General features: G+C 37.6%; 1 protein-coding gene across 4 annotated transcripts in view; it reads right to left on the bottom strand.

Moving 5' to 3' along the window:
• PRSS12 (serine protease 12) overlaps positions 1–19424 on the bottom strand; it is a 111366-nt gene that overhangs the window by 22318 nt on the left and 69624 nt on the right. For all 4 annotated transcript variants that reach the window (XM_054694537.1, XM_054694536.1, XM_037509531.2 and 1 more), the window contains 6 exons: positions 16989–17127; positions 14458–14636; positions 10658–10817; positions 5243–5421; positions 3309–3450; positions 419–615 (listed from right to left, as the gene is read on the bottom strand). In XM_054694537.1, coding sequence (XP_054550512.1) covers positions 419–615; positions 3309–3450; positions 5243–5421; positions 10658–10817; positions 14458–14636; positions 16989–17127 — 996 coding nt within the window. The remainder of the gene's footprint in view (positions 1–418; positions 616–3308; positions 3451–5242; positions 5422–10657; positions 10818–14457; positions 14637–16988; positions 17128–19424) is intronic.

Here is a 19424-nt window from a genome sequence, read left to right as displayed (position 1 = left end):
CGCAGCCTCTGCAGCGCCAGTTAAATCCCCGGCCACCCATGAGAGGCCCACATGGCGCGCAGACCTCTCCTGCCGCGCCCACTGCTTCCTTCAGCAGTGTATTTCAGTCAATCAACCTGTTCTGTTCCCCACTCTGTCTCTGGTGAATCCTCTCACTCCCCCACACCTCTGGCCTATACCCCAGTTCTTGTATGCATAAATAAATAAATCTTTAAAAAAAAAGAAATTTTATAATACTGGCAGAAGAACTCAAAAGCTTGTTTGTCTCTGAATTATGGAAAAACTATGGAAAATTAGAACATTCCAGGAAATAGACTAAGAAGAGTCAAAGCAGAGAAATGCTTTATTTTCTGGATCAGTGGGTAGCGGCGCAGTGTCTATTGTGTTAGGGGTACTTGAAAGTTGTGGCTTGTCCTACCCTGAGAGAGTCTGTGTCCATCGCTGCCGGGGAAGCAGGCGAGGCCCACATCTTCACGATGGCTGCAGTCATGCCTTCCCCACGGTCTCCGGGAACACTGAAGGAAGCTAGCTTCTTTTCCCGAGCAGCTGACATCATCCAACCATATGGGCCCCGTGCTTTCTTCAAAGTGGTTTGCAGAGGCTTGTTTGCCATATCTGGGGTAACAAAGCACCCGTTATACACAGAGCTGCTGACTTGTTTCAAGGAACCACCACACATAAGACAAACAAGCTAACTGGGTGCCATGACTTCAGAGGACAAGTATTTGTTCCTTCTCCTATCTTGAGGACTGTGTTCTAGAACCAGGGACTACTTCATCACAGCTTTTGATCATCTAAACAGTTTTTGTTTGATTCAGTGGGTAGCGAATCCTTTTCCCCACCTGTGCTTGTGCTCGTTCTGCAATTTAACTCAGCAAACGGAGAGAATGCAAAGAGATTAAACCTCAAATACCTGACCAATGACATGGAAGAAAGTGGGGGGGGGGGGGGAAAGAAATGGAAGAAAGTGAGAAATTTCCTTGGTGAACCAGAAAGTGAGAACATTTGCCTTGTATAGGCCTCTGAGGAATCACCTGTGCTCATTTGATTTCATCAGCTTTTCTTTTTTTTTTTTAAGATTTATTTATTTATTTATACAAGCACTGGGTACAGTCAGAAGTGCGGGAGGGTGAGAGAATTCACCAGAGCCAGAGCGGGGAACAGAGCAGGCAGAAGGACCGAAGTACACTGCTGAGGGGAGCAGTGGGCGGCAGGAGAGGTCTGCGCACCATGCTCCTCCGGTGGCCGGGGAGCAGCCGGGGATCGAACCGGCGCTGCAGAGGCTGCGGGCAGCTTCGCAACCCAGCGTTCAAGAGCTGCGCCACCGGGGAGGCCCTTCATCAGCTTTTCTAAGCCTCTCTGGGCTCCTCTTTCTCCTTCAAAATAAAAACTGTGTATTACTTCAGTGATTCTTTAGGTACCAAACCCAAACCATGACGAAATTTGGATTTCAGCCCATTAAAATCAGAATGACAATATTCTTAGCTTTTCATAGGTTATATAAATTTGATTTTTAAAATTTGAATAAATTACACTTGTGTTCTAATTGGCTTCATTTGCAACAAAACACTACCAAAAAACCTACAAGTAATATGAAAAATATACATACTGTAGAAATAGGAAACATCTGAAAAAGAAAAAAATGGTTAACCAAGTCACTCTAAGGGTCTATGTAATTAATTCATAAAGTTTGTGTCAACCATTCCCCTTGATGAATGTTTTGGTTATTCTGTATTAAGGCTGTGAAGACTTAGTCCTGTCTGGCATGAATTTTCCTAATTGTTGTCCTCTGCACTTATTTATTAAATTTATTCAACAAGATGAAAAATTTAATAAATTAAGAAATATATTCAGTAAATAATTCTAAGACATTTTCTACTCTGCTGACTAATCAAATTTTAGCTAGAAAAGTAATTAACCTAAATTCCATATGGCTATCACTTTCAACTTATACCTATTTTCCACAAAATGCATACTTCAGACCATCTATTCATATCAATTCTATAACAGATAACAGGAGGACATTTTTCTTTGGAATTTTGTAAAAAGAGGCCCACAATTGACCCTCTTTCTCATTCCAAAACAATATTCTTTCAGAAATTTGTTTGTAAACTAAATGATATCAATATTCATTTGGTTGCTATGGCACACACCTTGGCCTCATAATTTTAATAACTGCATTGCCCACAGAGCACTATAACAGAAAAAAGTAAACTAATCTAAATAGTAAATCAATTATGGTATGAATAATTAATAGACATATATATGATCATTAGAAAGTATGACTATGTATTGATAAAAAATTAAGAAAGTAGATACAAAATTTGTACGTCCTCTACGAGAGCTCTTATAGACACACATGGTATAGCAATAACGGCATAAAAATGGAAAAATTATGGGTAGTTTTTTATTTTCTGTCTTTTCCACACTTTCTGTAATATTTTATACTATCTATTACAAATTAAAAAATAAGTTTTAACATGGTCATACCAAGCTAGAATGAAAGTATCTTTCTAAAGCTTAATATTTGCAGTTTACTCTGTCTCAAGGTGAAATGAAATAACTTTGCTAATCTTTTCAAGCATGAGACAATTACTTCAAGCAAGACATAGAAATGTGGAAAACAAGAAAGAATGAGCATTCATGGGCTGCAAGGAAACATTTTCAGTTATTTCAGCCAACTTAAGTCTTTACTCTGGAATGCATTATGTGGGACATGAAATATATGGCCCAGACTGTGAGACTCAGCTTTTAAAAGTGAGGTCAAGGGTAAATTCTAAAGATCATCTCATGACCAGAGGGCTGTTTTTCTCAAACAAAAGTGAAAATTATCATCACATTTTAAAACGCGAATAAAATAGTACCAATACAACTGACACTGGACTTCTCTGCAATCTTATACACAATGATGTCAGAATTAACAGCATCCAATAGGAGTGATGCCTCAGAATAAAAGAGTGAATTCAGAGCATACAGTCTTACTTGAATAGACACAGAGGGACCTAAAGTCACCCATGGCTCCAAGCAATTATTTAAGAACAGTGGTGGTAGGAAAGATGAATGAGATAAATAGCAAGATATAGTTATTCACCAGAAAAGAAGTTCTGGCTTTTTACTGTTGTAATTTCATATTTAAAGGAGTAGATAGGTTAGAAAGACAGATGATAGATAAACAGAGATAGAAATAGACAGTAGACAGATGATTTAAAAATAACTATTTCTAGTATTGCAGAAATTATAAGAATTTACAAAATGAGACTTTAAATATATTATCTGGCAGTTAGCAGCCTCCTATCAATGGACCTTACTTGAATCCCAGCTGTCGGCAAGCCACATATGTATTCAGCTCATTCCAGCCATCATCACAGACAGTCCCCCACTGTCCCCTATAGTACACCTCCAGGCGACCCTCATGGCTGCTTTTACCACCTACGAGTCTGATGACCCCATCTGTGATAAGAAGAAAACAGAGACTAAGCAAATCAAGTCTCACAAAAAGGCAAAACAACATTTTCATTTGACTAGAAATATCACCCTGTTCAGGTCTCTCTTATTTTAAAGCTGTACTCAATGACCTGAGGCCACTGTTTCTGAAACATGACACAACAGTATCTGTCCAAACAAAATAGTCTTTCCTTATTATTTACACTCATAGTCCCTGAGTAGAAAGTTATTTTCTGATAGCATTCCAAAGTCGCTATTTAGATTTCTTAGAATTAAGTGGTATCTGGGAAATTTCCTCTAGTTTCAATCTCCTTAAGTTTGAGAAATATTGGTCATTTAAATTAAAAATTAAGAAAACATAATCTTGGAAAAAGTTCCAGATTTTAAGTACAAATGAAAACTATTGAGACACAAAGACAGAAATAGCTATTCTGGATAAAGAGTGTCCTATTAAGTCATTGAACTTATTTTATTCCTTAGGGACTCATAAGTTATAAAATATGGGGTATGCACCTTGCCTTTGTTCTTTTATTGATAATAAAGTTCTGAATTTAAAACTTATGATATCAATGAATAATTTCCAGAGGATCTTATAGTCTCTAAACAGATACACAATACAAATAGATTTTAAAACCTTTTTTATTGTGGTAACATTAGTTTAAAACACGGTATATGAATCAGGAGAATAGACTCACACCATCTCAGAAGTATGCTATCATACCCACCCACCACCAAAGCACCCACAATCTTTCACCATAGACCATTTCCACCCAAAATAATACAAACACCTGCCATGTGAAGCACAAATCATCTAAGGCAAAGGCCTTACTTTTCTGAGATCTTTATTTCAAAGCAAATGAAGGTCTCTTAGCAACAGAACCACATATTAATGCAATACTTGACTGTCTGTAAGGCTTGTTACTGATATTAACTCATTCAGCCATTATAGCATCACAGTAAGATTCTCCTCATTTGATAAAGGAACAAACGGAGGCCCAAGAAAATAGAATGCTCAGGTTTAAAATCTGGTGTTATTCTTATTTTTCTATTGCATATAAATGTCTTATTCTGGTAATGAAAACAACAGCATACATAGGACTATGCATGATTCCAATATTTTGCAGGCCTTCAGTTTTTCTTTTTGATCTTTGTAAAATAAAGATTAAAAGCCTCATTTTCCCTTCAAGTTCTTTGTACTAGAGAAACTGGATTTTTGAGCAATATAACCTCTCTTGACTATATTTCCTTAAAGAAGGTAAGAACACACACACACACACACACACACTTGCAGTCAGACATGACCTTCCCATAACACATGACATATCTTGACAGACAACTTGGCATAATGTGAAAACTGAACCAATAAGGTTACCCTGATTCCTCAATAGTGTGCTATAATCACTACTCCCATCAATACACTTTTACCATCTATAAAAACGTTCTGAGAGTCAAGACAGGTTTACAGATCAATGTACTAAAGATACAATTATAATACCTAATATCTGAAATAGATCACTGCATATAATTTTAATTATTGAGTTCTCAATACTGTAACAAAGTCATATTTTCTGACCTAGCTTTACAGGACTGAAGTGGAAAATTAAAGTGAAAAATTCAGTAGTATCTACATATAAGGAAACAGCATTTTAATATATAATTTGTGTTAGTTATTTCTAAGTTTTAATTGGGATTTATTTGTATGCTCAAGTAATATTATCATCTAACTGAGGAGAAAGGAAGGTAAACTCAAATCGTGCTAGAGTCAAGAACTGGCAGATTAATGGGGTGAAATGCTTACCTGTTAGAGGGGTGCAAGACACTCCAGCATCTTCTTTATGGCCACAGTTATGCTCTCCCCAGGAACTCTTTGGGCACTGCTCAATAGAAAGCTCATTCCCAGTGCACCGCACTTCATCCAGCATTACTGGTCCAGATCCTTCCCCGAAATATGCCTGGTTCCAAGCTTTGGCAATGCCACTGAACAAACAGAAGGACAGGGGTATTCTGAATTAAACACTACAGGACTCTCTGACATTTCTTTTGCCCCTGATAAAGGTACACTTTCGATGGTTTCATACTTATCAATTCACTCTATAGGCTATGCATGACTTGCTGTATGTCTTTGTTGCTGCTCTTTATATTCTCAGTTACCATAAATGTCTCAGCCTGAGAGTTATTCCCTACTATTTATTCTCCTTTCCTCATTAACAATGGAACCTTAGATTTTCAGGAAGGCAATGGCTATCCAGAATAAACATATTTCCCAGTTCCTTCTCCTTTAAGATGACTGTGTTTATCAGTTGTAAAATATATCTACCATAAAATTTGCCATGTTAGCCATTTTTATGAGTACAATTCAGTAGCAGTAGGTCCATTCACTTTGTTGTACAGTTATCACCACCATTCATCTTCAGTACCTTTTCATCTTCCCCAGCTGGAACTCTGTACCTATTTTAGATGACTGCATTTTGGACAGTGATTTTTAGGTATAAATGTTATGTGTGACTTCTAGGAAATGTTCTTTTTTCACTTCTTCTTTGCTACAGACATAAAGCAGAGGTGATGGCTGAAGTTTCAGGAGCAATCCTGGATCATAAAATGCCATGTCAAGGATGACAGAACTGCTAATAAGAAAGAGTCTGAACCCCTGCTGAGTGTGGAAAACCACCAAGCTAGCCTACAGCTTCCTGCCTCTGGTTTCATGAGTGAGAAATAAATTATTGCCCTGTTTAAGCTACTGTTATTTTCAGTTCACAAACATATTTATAACTAAAACATCTCTTTACTCAAATCTATTTGTATTTAATTTACGTCTCCCAAAGTTCAAAATAATACCACTTTCTGGAAGCCTAGATTTTAGTAAAGAAGATCATGATTATAAAGAAGATCATGAAAGATGTAAACAATGGTGTTTTAATAATAAAATAATGTTGAAGAGACTATAAAAGATTAGAAAAGGCTCCAGAGAGGGAGGGGGGAAGGAAGGAGCGGACAAGAAAAGGAAGGAGGGGGGAGGCAGGCAGGCTAACACGTTACTAGAATAAAATAATAGGAACATAGTTCTTATAACTCTGGGCATAAGAGGATTTGCTGAGCATAATCAGAAAGTCAAAAGTTAGAAAACAAAGGCTAAAAAGTTAAATTTAACCACATACAATTTAAACAACTGTATGGCAAATAAAACATAATCAGAGCCAAAAAGCAAACTGACAAGTTGGAAGAAACATTTGTAAAACATAACAACAATAAAAGGAAAAGAACTCAAAATTCATAATAACTTATTATTATATTATTAAAAAAAAAGACAAAACAACCAATCTCTGAGTAAAGGAGGGGTCAGGCTACTCACAGAGGAAGAACTATCCACGTGCACTGACATTTGTTATGGTGGCTTATTAAAACAAAGGCATTCTTACCTACCATATTTTCACTGATTAAAAAGATTAATATCATTTCTATACAATATGTTGGCTGAAAATTTACAAACTAGAGGCTTTTATTGCTAAGGAAAAGTAACAAGCCGAAATCATCCAATGCCTGAGAGTAACTAGAGATAGGTTGGGCAGAATAACTGAAATACATCATATTTCAAATATGGAAAATATGATGTGGTAGAGGTCGTAGGAAAAAGCAAAGGGCCTCTGCACTACATCTCTTCTTAAAGAGAGAACGCAGGGTGGAAGAGCAGACGCCCCGACGAATTACCCTGGGGACAGCTGTCTGTGCCAAAGTGTACTCTTAAAAACCCCACTTGGCTGTTTTATTTTCTTCCTGAGATATTTCCATGGTTTCTTTGTTTATAAACATTATTTCAATGATCACAAAAGAATGTTTAGAAATAACTAATCAGAAATATAACCATAATAAACTGGAAAACAAAAAATAACAAGGAAATTATGATGTAATACATATTAGGCTTTCTAGGTAATATTTGAGCTGATTAAACTTAAGAAGATAATATTTACATACACACCATTCCTCCAGTCATTCACTAGTATTTCCCGGTGCCTTGGCCTGTGCTGGCTTCCAGAGGACTACCAAAGAAATTTTTGCCTCAGCCCTTAAAGAGATTTTATAGGGGTCTCCCTAGTAGCGCAGCGGTTGAGCGCTGTGTTGCAAAGCTGCCCACAGCCTCTGCAGCGCTGGTTCAATCCTGGGCCACCAGGCGAGGGTCCCACATTGTGCGCAGACCTCTCCTGCTGCCCGCTGCTCCCCTCAGCAGTGTACTTCGGTCCTTCTGCCTGTTCTGCTCTCCCCTCTGGCTCTGGTGAATTCTCTCACCCTCCCGCGCTTCTGACTGTACCCAGTGCTTGTATAAATAAATAAATAAATCTTTAAAAAAAAAAAAAGATTTTACAGTATCAGGGGAAGCTGTTAGATTCAAATAAGTGTTAAGTGAATTCCATAAAGCTGTGTGTGCTCTCTATCCTTCCCAGTCTTGCCTACTTTCTTACCCTGTGACCACATAACAAATTTGTGAATAGGAGACCTCTGTTATTGTATGTAAAGCTATTTAACCTACATGACAGCAACCTCAAAAAACACTGAGTGATACTTATTTGACACATTCTCAAACCTATGTAGTATTTCTATAAAGTTTAGTGTTTGCATAGAAAAGATGAGGGATGTAACATACAACATGGCAACTAGTTAACACTGCTCTACGGTATGTACAAAAGCTATCAAGAGGATAAATCCTAAGAGTTCTCGTCACATGGAAAATAAACATTTCTTCCTCTTGTATCTATATGAGAAGATGGATGTTAACTAAACTTACTATGATGATCATTTCAGAATGCAAGTTAAATCATTGTGTTACATAATCCACCTTAAATTTATACCATGCTATGTCAATTATATCTAAAACAAAACTGGGGAGACATCTCAAAAATAAAAACTAATAGAAAAGAAAAAAATAAAATAACACCATCTGTTTCAATCCCCCCTGGCTTAAGAAACACAGTGTATCTAAATTAGTTCATTGTCATTTTTTACCACAAGTCGACCTCCTTTTTGACATCCCTATTTCTTGTAGCCCTATATTTGTTTTTATTCTTATCAATACCTGACCTTTTTGCAAATAGTGTTAATATGAAAAAGAAACCCTACAAGACAGCCCTAAATCTCAAGATCCCGGCTCTCACTATCAGTAGACCTCAGGGCTTTGGGGAACCTCAGAGGGACCAGCTTCCTAATTTAAATGTTAAACAATGACTCTTTCCTGCTCAATTGTTCCATGCACCAAGTTACTTTTCTGATTCTGCTTATAAAATATATATTTTAAATAACTGAACAGGAAAATAAAAAAGCAAAGAAACATTTTTGAAAAAGCAATTTGTACCAAAAGAATTTGTCTTCTGACTAAGCACTCAATAATAATAATATGGTTTTATATAATAAATTTATAGCATACAAAAAAAATCTAAGAGGAAAGAAATTTTCAAAAATGATAAATTCCTTTGCAAATTATGTCATATCCACACAGTAAAACATGATGTCATCATTCTAAACTATACTCTTAAGCATTTTGAAAGATCTGAGGAAATGCTCTAATATGAAGAGCACAAAGGGACTTTAAAATGTCTCCAGCTGAAACTTCATCATTTTCATTGTGTACATGTGCACTTCAGAGTGTATATGTGCATTCTTAAGCTCAGTCTCCTAACATCTGGCTGCCTCCTTTCCTGCTCCTCATCTCTCTCCAAGTTCTGGGTTAATCAAATTTAAGTCTCTTAAGCACAGTATTCCATCTGTATTTAGGAAGTGTGCCAACTACCACTATCTACAGACACCATTAAAAGGGGGTGGGGGGGGCGGTCATCCACACAACATCTCACAAGGAAACTTTAGCCACCATGCCAGGGAGGCATTATGTAGTCTTCCTCTGGGAATCCAACAAAGCAAATAAGACTGCAGTGAAATTTGCTAAAGAACAAACCATGAATTGAGACAAATGGCAATTATGCTGCCTGCTATCAACCACGTGCCATTAAAAATGATTTCATCTGGGGCCTCCCCGGTGGTGCAGCATTTGAGCACTGTTTTGCAAAGCTGCCCACAGCCTCTGCAGCGCTGGTTCAATCCACAGCCGCTGGGGGAGGGTCCCACACGGCGCGCAGACCTCTCCTGCCGCCCGCTGCTCCCCTCAGCAGTGTACTTCGGTCCTTCTGCTTGTTCTGCTCCCTGCTCTGGCTCTGGTGAATTCTCTCACCCTCCCGTGCTTCTGACTGTTCCCAATGCTTCTATAAATAAATAAGTAAATCTTTAAAAAAAAAAAAATTTCATCTGAAAGTACTGTGCCTTTAAGTGAGGAAAACTCGAGAGGAAGAGCAGTTGCATAAAATTATTTTAATGCAAACTTAAGAAAGAATATAAAATTTAAAAAAAAGGGGAAAGAATATCAGCTCAGAGCATCAGAATACTATAAATAAAAACAAAACTCTACCAAGCTGGATGGCTGGTTGTTGCATGGGCTCGTGGAGGACCTTTGTTGCTTTGTATACGTGGAGATATTTTTCCTTTTAATCATTTTTCCCAATGTGAATCCCCTCATACAAAAAAAGAGCAAAGAACTAACATTGCAGAAAGATGTAAACTTAACCCATGTATGTGTTCAAAGAATTTTCTTCTTTTTCTGTCCTTTATTTCTTCTAAATAATAGATCATTGTTTGTCAATGTGGCCTTTACTGAATGAGGAAAAAAATCCTTGTTTCTCAAGAAAGAACTTGACATTACAAGAATTATTAGAATCATTTCTGGAACTATATGTAACTTTCACAATATGCCACTTAATTTTTCTCTGCAGTTTTCTAAGCCAAAGAAAACGTTGCTTTTTCTTTACACAAATACATAAGTGATAAAAAATGCCACATAGCTTGAATTTACAGTTATCCATACTGCGATATTAATGTTAACTATGCTATTATCATACTCTTGACATTCTTGTTATTTTTGGCATAGGTACAGGTTTCTCAGTAGCATCAAGGCTACCACTGAAGAGTAAGTCAGCATCATAGAGATATAAAATCAATCAAACTCAGATACAAAACTGCTAGACCTGCAGAGTAAACAAGTTCTCTAGTACAAAGATTAAGGAAACTTGATTTTCTACTTGTTCAAGGAAATGGGCAATTTAAACACACCACACCTCTCTGGGTGTGGAAATAACAGATTCCAAGATTTCAGTACAACACAAGAACAAGAAAAACCAACCTTAAGCCCAGCTGCCTACAGATCACTTCTGCATCCGCATCATCCCACTGGTCATCGCAGATGGTGCCCCACTGGCCAGCGTGGTAGAGCTCCACCCGGCCTTCATAGGCACTGCTCCCCCCAGCGAGGCGGATGACAGGCGAGCTCCTCACCGCTGGGCCTGTGCACAGAGGAAATTAGGCAGTAATTAAACTTATATGTTGACAGTGAGTCATAAGATTAGTATATGCTATTTCTTTGCCATTCTCAACAATTAAATAATATTAAGTCACTTCACTGATTTGGACAAACACACATTCCTAATAAATGATGCAGTAATCATGAGCAGTTAAAGTACTATCCAGGTAGAATGACATTCATACAAATTGCCTTAAGGAGAAGTAGCCCAAGCTCGCTTTTCCCCAACAACCTCAAAAGCCAAAAAAAGACACTCGAAACTGCAGTTTACTGGAAATACATTTGATCTTGATGGCACTATGGTGGTAATATTGATTCTCTTTATTTGCAGTGTCTTGGCCATAACCAACACAGAATTATTAAGGATGACACTTTTGTCTGTAGCATCCCAGTTTTCAGTGCAGAAATATGTTTATACTTGTAAAAATCAAGTTAACTGATTAACCAAGTTGTGGACATCATGTCCAGCACCTGCAAAAAACTTTACTGAAATTTATTTGGATATCAAGCAGCTCATCTTCATTTCCTCTGTTAATAATCAGCTAAGGGGGGTGACACAGGGGTTAAGTTTCAGAGCTATCACTACTGCGGCCTGAGTTCAATCGCCTGCCAGGGAGCTAATGCACATGGCACAGCAGTCCTCTATTGTCTCGCCTGCTGCTCCCCTCATCAGTATATTTTGGTGGATCTGCCTGTTTTGTTCTCCGCTCTGTCTCTAGTGAGTCCTCTCGTCCCCTGCACTTCTGGCCTACACCCCAGTTCTCATATGCATAAATAAATAAAAATAAATCTTTAAAAAAAAAAAAAGAATCAGCTAAGGCTTCGCATTGCCTGTTCCTCATCTGAGTGTGCTGTGTCCAGCCCTCGACAGTCTCTGCTGGTCTTTCTCCACTCCTGGCCTCAATCACAAGACCACAGTTGCAATATCCTCTTTCTCCTATCCCCAAAACACTTGAAGTTGGGCTGCACCTCGGGATCCATTCATTTACATACAGTTCATTCTGCTTGGAGCAATTTTCCCACAGATTCTGACATGGCTGCCAACCCACCATCATTCAGTCACTGTCTGCAAAGTCTTCAGGAGACAAGCTACCCTGGCTACCAAGCTACCGTAGCACCCTCAGGCACTTCCTACTCCATTGCCTAATTTGTCTATTGCCTTCTGAGTATTTATCTAAAGTAGCAGTGGTTTGCTGGTTACATGCCTATTGTCTACCCACTATTAACTAGATCAGGGACACAGACATTGCCTTTCCCTTTCCCTTGTTATGTCAGGTATCCAGCACACTCAGAAGCATACAACACACATGTGTGGACTGAGTGAACTGGCAAGTGACAGTTAAAAACCTAGAAAGAATCCCAACAAGGAGAAATAATTAGCAATGCATTCAATTCTGCCAAGCAGACTATGGCAAAGCATCTGCTGTGTGCAAAGTGCTGCACCAAGCAGGGCAAGGCCTTCAAAGGGGCCCTAGAGAGACCCTGTTCTGGAGATATCAGAGCCCAAGGCCGTGCACAGAACATGCAGAGAAGAGATCATCAAGAAGGCCCTGTAGGGGTGCCCGAGCAAGGATGCCCGCTCACTGTTGGACGTATTGAGGGGACCTCCTCTCAAGAAGCTGGTCTGAAGAGGGTCTGGTTGGATGGATGGGAGTTCAGAAATCAGACATGGGAGAAGTATAGTTCAGGCAAAACAGACCATATGAAGAAAGGCAGAGAGGCACAAAATTTAATATGCCTGGGAAATAGTAAGGCAGTCCAATTTTTTCTGGAATAGAGGATATAATGGAGTAAAAGGTTCAGAACAGACTGAGCCTCTATTAGGAAGCTTAGCTACACCTTTGGTCCAATATCAATCTATTATCCACATGAAATATGCTTCCACTTCTTCCACAGCTAAGTGGCAGTCAGCAAATGGTATTTGGATATTCACATTTATATTCAAATAATCACACTTGAGTTTTGCAACAGATTCAGATCTACAAATATTTGCATATATATTCAGATTCTGATATTTGTAATTTAGCTAACACTAATCAGCACTTGTAATTTGTAAAAAGATTAAGATAGGTTTAAAAACATAACTCTCCTCAATATTGCATATTTAGTTATAATTACCTGATGGCTGAATGATAACAAGAAACTTAAATTTGCTTGCTATTATGTTTATTTTTCCTTTAAAAGGAAAAAATGATGGAAAATGTGTTTCTTTTTTTTTTTTGGAAAATGTGTTTCTTAAATTACATCCTCCTCTGTCTCTCTCCTGTTTCTACTACCAGGGTAAATTTGGAGGAAAGAGAAAAATAAAAAATTTTCAAGAGGAAATTCAATATCACATATAGCCTAAAATTATTACAGCATGTAGCTTTACATTGTTAAATGTTGTGTGTTATTTTAAAATGTGGGAGGTTTCTTTTTTTCTGGTTGTATAAGGAATGACAAAACTATGGCGAGCTCAAGGTCAAAATCTGGTCAACATCCCACGTCCTCCAACAAACACACAAAAAGTCATTTGAAGATAAATTCACTGAAGTAGCTGACTAATGTTTAACTAATGGATAAATAAAACTATGAGGCATTTTCATTTAGATTGTTATTTCCTCTATCTAGTGCCCATCCAAGAGCTAGGAAAGCAACATGTACTAGATTGACAAGACACTAAATGTAATTTCCAAATTAAAAGAATGTATCAAAGGTCTATCATTGTGCCTTAAAAGGGTCCACTCAGTGTTTGCTGATTTGAGCTGCTTGCTTTCACATTCTCATGTAATACACCACAGAGAATCTTTGTTATTTCTCCCCTCTACCTTATCTCAACCTCCTATATTTATGCATGCAGATAGATGACTTTAAATTTGGTCTGAATGTGGGAGTATTTCTATTTCTCCTCAATATTCGTACCTTGGGCTGGAGCTAGCATTTCAAGACCCTAGACACTTAGCTATATTGCTGTCCCCAAGGAAAATGCACAAATGCTGGAGGGGACAGGAGGAAGCCTCAGGTTGAGGTGAAACATTCAAATACACCATGGTCCCAGAAAACCCATCAGCCATCATGAAGGGCAGCTGTTCCCTCCTCTACTCAAGTTCATATGAACATGTGCACATTCGTGTACTGAACCCACTCTACTAATTACCTCATGCCTTATATATGGTGCTTAGCAGGAGCACTTGGTCAAGGTAGTAATCCATTCTTATGGAATGTGCTATCTAACTACTCAAAGGAAGACACCAGTACCATAATTATATTCCCTCCTATAAAGTGAAAATATCTTGTAATTGCTGTATTTTATATTTGGCTTCAAACTGATTTTCTATCTTGATTCCATCGTAATCTACCATGACCAAAATAAGTCTTTCATATATAGTATATAACTTTTCACAAGCAAATTAGATAAAATAGGAAACATAAAAAGTGAGATACCATTTGAAAATCTAGTGGCATTCAAAATGTTATATGTACTCCTACTGAAGACCATCAGTTAGCTATGGAATACAGTGATTCAGACCTAAGTCAGGATCTAAACTCTTTTAGGAAATGATTTAACTAAGACACTTTTATGATCTGGAATCATGTTGAAAACTCAATGAAAGTAAAACAAGAGAATAAATATTTTTTTTTACCATGGGGAAAGCTACATGTGACAGCAGCTGCCATCTTCTGAGGACACGCCCCTCCCTGCCAGATGTCTTTTTCACAAAGCAGTATATTTTCTTCATCTCCTCGGCAACGGATGTTGCTCCAATAAATGGGAATAAAGCCCAGTAGTGAAAACGGAGTTTGTTTTGCTACTCCTTTTCCTCTGCAAGTATAATAATCAATGTTAGGCTCATCAAACATAGGTAGATATTTTTATCAAAGCATTTGGATTTTAAAAAATGGAAGAAACCAATAGAGGTGGTTGTAGAAGAGAAAGAAAAACAATGACTTATATTAGGTTCAATGAAATCAAAATATCAGATCAGAACTTGGGCTAACTACCAACTACCAACGGCGATCTTTTTAATCAGTCTTGAATAAGCATTGTATGTATGCATCTTCAAAAAGGGCTCGTTTTAGAAGAAAATGGGCAAATATTATGAATATATAAAAAGGAAGGCTGTTTGGTTTTGTGCAAGAAGTGTGTCACGTGCCCAATGAGACTTTGCTTCCAGTCTGGGCTTGCCTGAAAATCAATCCAAGCAGTAATCTCTCGAAGTTCTGCCTTCTGATGTATAAAGAGAGAAGTTCGAGTGCTTTAGGAGTCTTTTCTACTGCAAAATTTTATGGTAACACTTTCAAAATGATTATTACTCCAACACCTAAGCAAGATAGCATCAAGAGAGGCTATCCATGCACAATTTTTAGAACTTTACAGTGTTTGGTAGCAAGACTTTGAAACTAATAAAATAATGATATGCAGACCAGCACTGTTTTAATGCATTTAATCAACATATTTTATAAGCAACCTTTAATATATATAAATTTACATTACCTCTAAAAAAATTTTTAATGTCAATATGATTAACATCATAATCTCTAGAAATGTCTCCATGCAAGAGATTCCAAAAACCGAACAGTAAATATTTGGGTACATATCTAAAAGATGAATGTGTCTTAACAGCAATAAAACTGGGTTGCTCTGCTCTTGTGTAATTCTTTTCTTTAAATTGTCTAATAAGAGATAATATAAGCAATTGAATCGGTTTATCTAAAGTTTGTGTTTGCAGAAAGATAGTTTATGCTCATTCATCAGTTGAACATCTTGTTACCACACTGTGGTTCACATCCCCTACAGGGGCCCATTTTATGTCTCAAGAAAATGTTACTCTTCCCTGACTTTATTACCCCTGAATAGGGGGTAATAAAATATCAGAATAGAATGGAAGATGCAGAAGCCAGTCTACAAATACATACTATCTTCAGGCCCTCAAAAGAAAAAGTATCAAGTCAATACTCAATGTGGTCTGCCCACCTACCAATGACTGTAAGACAAAATACTCATTGATAAAATCAGTAATTAACACTCCCAAACTTGATAACACTGTAGACTCCACCCTTAATTCTTTCATCCTGATCTGTAACAAGGCTTCTTTTATAATTACTTAAGCAATGAATTCACTGCATTAACCCCACCTGAAGCTCTGTTAGGATCATAATGTGAACAAAACTGAAACCTTCAATATTTGCCTTTAACATTCATTCCCTATTTTCTCAGTGGGAAGGCAGAAGGAAGCCAGCAAAGTGAGATTCTTGCTGGTTTACCTGGAGTTGACTAACTTTTTCATTTATATCATCCCATTAGGTTCTACTACTCAATGACTAGTAGTCCAAAATGCATGCAAACTACAAAGCGATCAATCCATTAGCATTTTTTATAACAAGATATTTTCCATGCTCCCTAAAGATCTCTGGGGATAAAGGTCAAGGAAAATACTTAGCATGCTTGCTTAGGAAAAATAAACAAGACATAAGAACAGAATAAAAATGGTAACAAAAACAAAACCTTTTGTTCAAAATGGAGCCTTCTGCTCCAGGAGAAACCCTTTGACACGAGACATAAAGGTGCTGGGCCTGGTGAGAACACTGTTTAATAGAGCATGTCTGTGGTAACGGAGGAGCCAGGAGCTTCCAGGATGGCCATCGGCTGGGCTGATGGAAGCTGTCATCTCCTACGGAGCATCCTCTGTGCAGAAACCTCAGGCCCAGCCATTCCCACTTCCACCCCCAAGTCCCATCACCAAACAAGAACACAGGAAAACATCTCCAACTCCTCTACACGGAAATGGACTCAAGGGAGGGAGACTCAAAGTTAGGGAACTCAAAAGAGGAAGCTGAAAGAATGATAGCGGCCTATTGCTACATGGGCTACTGAGAAACCACAACTCTCAGCATCAAAGGCCTTGCTTCCTAGCAAAAGATACATTTTACTTGTCATCACTTAGCCTGTGTTCATTTTCTAGTGTGTACACAGCAGTAAGTGAGGTGCATGTATGTGTGAGAGAACTCAGCCTTTCCACTGAAAGAGGGCCCTTTCCTGTAACTCTTCTGTGATCCTGAGAATAAGGAAAGAGAGAGCAAGGAGGGAAGAAGTAATGTGTCCCCAGCACGATGGGTGCCCAGCACTGTTCTCAGACATTAGCAGAAGGAGTTGGTCCAGGACAGGTGAACTTACCCCAGCTGCAGCTGGTGACAAATGACCGTGGCAGCAGAGTCATGCCAGTGGCTGCCACACACTGTGCTCCAAACGCCATTGGCGTACACTTCCACCGTGCCTTCCGACTCGGTTCTGCCACCTCGAAGTCGTACGGACCCTATAAAGGAAGAAAATTCCCAAATCCTTTAATAACAAGTAGTCATATGAACAGACTGAGCTAGTCCTTAGTTAATGCGATTTTTCCAATTAAGTGATGAGAGATTCAGTCAGAGCAGTCCAGTTTCTACCACTTATAGCACCTGCTTCTTTCTTTTTTTTATGTCAAAATTATATTTATTCACAGAGTAACATTTCTCTTTTCAAGGAAGGATAAATAAAAGAAAATCTACTAGAATATTGATTGCCAGTTTTAACTTCCTACATGTTACTTTTTATAGAGTTGCCCTTGTCCTATATTATACTCTGATTCCCTCTTGGATACAATACAGCAGTATCTAGACAAGGATATCAAAACAGGAGATGGAGCAGCCTTTTTATTGGAGGGGAGGGGAATAAATCGCATACTAATGTCAATGCTAATTATACTTTCTTTTTTATAGAGGCAAACAGAAAATCCAATTGTAATTGTAAAAGGATAAGAATGGAAGAGTATTAATAAATGTCAGATACTGCATTTCAAATAGTAGTTTACGTCACATAAGAAGCTCTTACCACTGAAGGACCACCTTACATCTTCACATGAGATCACAGATAAGAAGCAAAAACAAAATTCAGGGCTCTGCTTATAATTAGCTGTGATTCAGTGTGCTTTCTCCTCCTATTTGATTTGTTTGTCCACTAAAGAGTAAAATGTTTTTTTATGCTTTTAACCTCAAGGAGCAGTCATGGAAGGCCTAAAGATTATGCCTGTAATATCAAAGAGGGGTCAAAGCTGAGAACATTACCTAATGTGAATTTTAGAAAAATGGCATAGGGTAGGAATGATGCGGTGTAATCAAATGTTCCTAGAAACTGGCCTCCCTTACACACCATCCCACCACCCCCACTTAGCTCTTCTAAAGTCAAGGATATGAATGATTCTTTTCAGACTTTAAGAGACAAAATTTAAATATAAACACTCCTGGGACAACAGTTTAAGTCTCATCCCTTAGGGAATATCTTTTCGCTCTTCTTATGGGTACTGGTTTGCTGAAGAAATATGAGGTGGCAGCAATAAGAACACATGTAAGCAGAGGTGGAATCAAACTCAAGCATTAAAATTCTGTTCAAAATTGTCTATGACAGCCTTTCTTTCATAGGTAACACAATTTAAAAAAATAAGTCCTACAAGAATACGCTGTCATATTTTATATATTTGCAAAGTTATGTAGAGTTTTAAAATAATTTTGCTAAAATGTCAGATCCACAAATTACCCATTTGTTTCATTTACACTGGACTAGTCATCAACCGCTATTATGTTCCACTCATCATCCTTAAAAAAATGTAACCATTTAAGAAAAATACATCCTTTTCATATGAAAAAATGTCATTTAATTCAAATAAGAAGCAATAGTAAGTGGAGGCAAACAAAGCATTACAATGTCAGACCCTGATTATTCAGGAGAAGGTATGGTTATCTATAAATCATTCATACATTCAGAACCTCTTTAATTCAGACTAAGAAGAAGCCTTGTCTAGCTCAATGAAAAGTACAAACAGCAGAACATTTTAAAGAAATATGTTTAAAGACTTTAAAGGTTTTTAATGACAAAATCTCTTCTATAGAGACCCACATAGTATTATGCATATTGCAAATACCAACCATTTACTTCAACTAAAAGAATTTAGTTCAACACTTCAAACAAATACTTGAAATGGTATTTAAATTAATCTACTATCTTTTTATTAATTCCACCCTCCCTGCCTCAAATTACTCATGTCAAGGGTTGGAAGAAAGTTCAAAGAGCATCCAATTTTTCTGCAACAAATGAATACAAATATTTGCAATTCTGGAAAGGCAATTTGCACATCTATGACTAATGAGTTCTCTTGTCAAAATCCACTTGCAACACAACATTCCCAACACACAAAGCTTTTTAGCAATGGCGTTCCATGTAGTGCATCCTTTCCTCAAAGCCATACACACTTCTAAAATATTATGAGATATTATCTACACTGACCTTAGAGATTTCTTAATGGTATACATTCTATGATGTGCACAACTTTTCTAATAATTAGAGGGGGTATTTTTTTAAATCTGCATAATAGTATAAATAAGAAATCCAAAATAAAGATTTTGACACACAATTGGTATGCGTTATGCCATGTTGCTTTCGCCATTTCATTTGATACACTGCGCAATGACTCCACCAAACATAGGGTATAAATTTGCCAGGAAGAGCACAAGGCAGCCTGTAGAATTTCACATATAATAAAATAGCAGAGAAGTAGCTTTCTGGTGATCCTCCCATGGG

Source organism: Talpa occidentalis, unplaced genomic scaffold (genome assembly GCF_014898055.3).
Source record: "Talpa occidentalis isolate TD23 unplaced genomic scaffold, MPIMG_talOcc4v2.1 talOcc4.13, whole genome shotgun sequence".
Lineage (NCBI taxonomy): Eukaryota > Metazoa > Chordata > Mammalia > Eulipotyphla > Talpidae > Talpa > Talpa occidentalis.
Note: the sequence above shows the minus strand (reverse complement) of the source record. Positions and strands in the feature narration are given on the sequence as shown.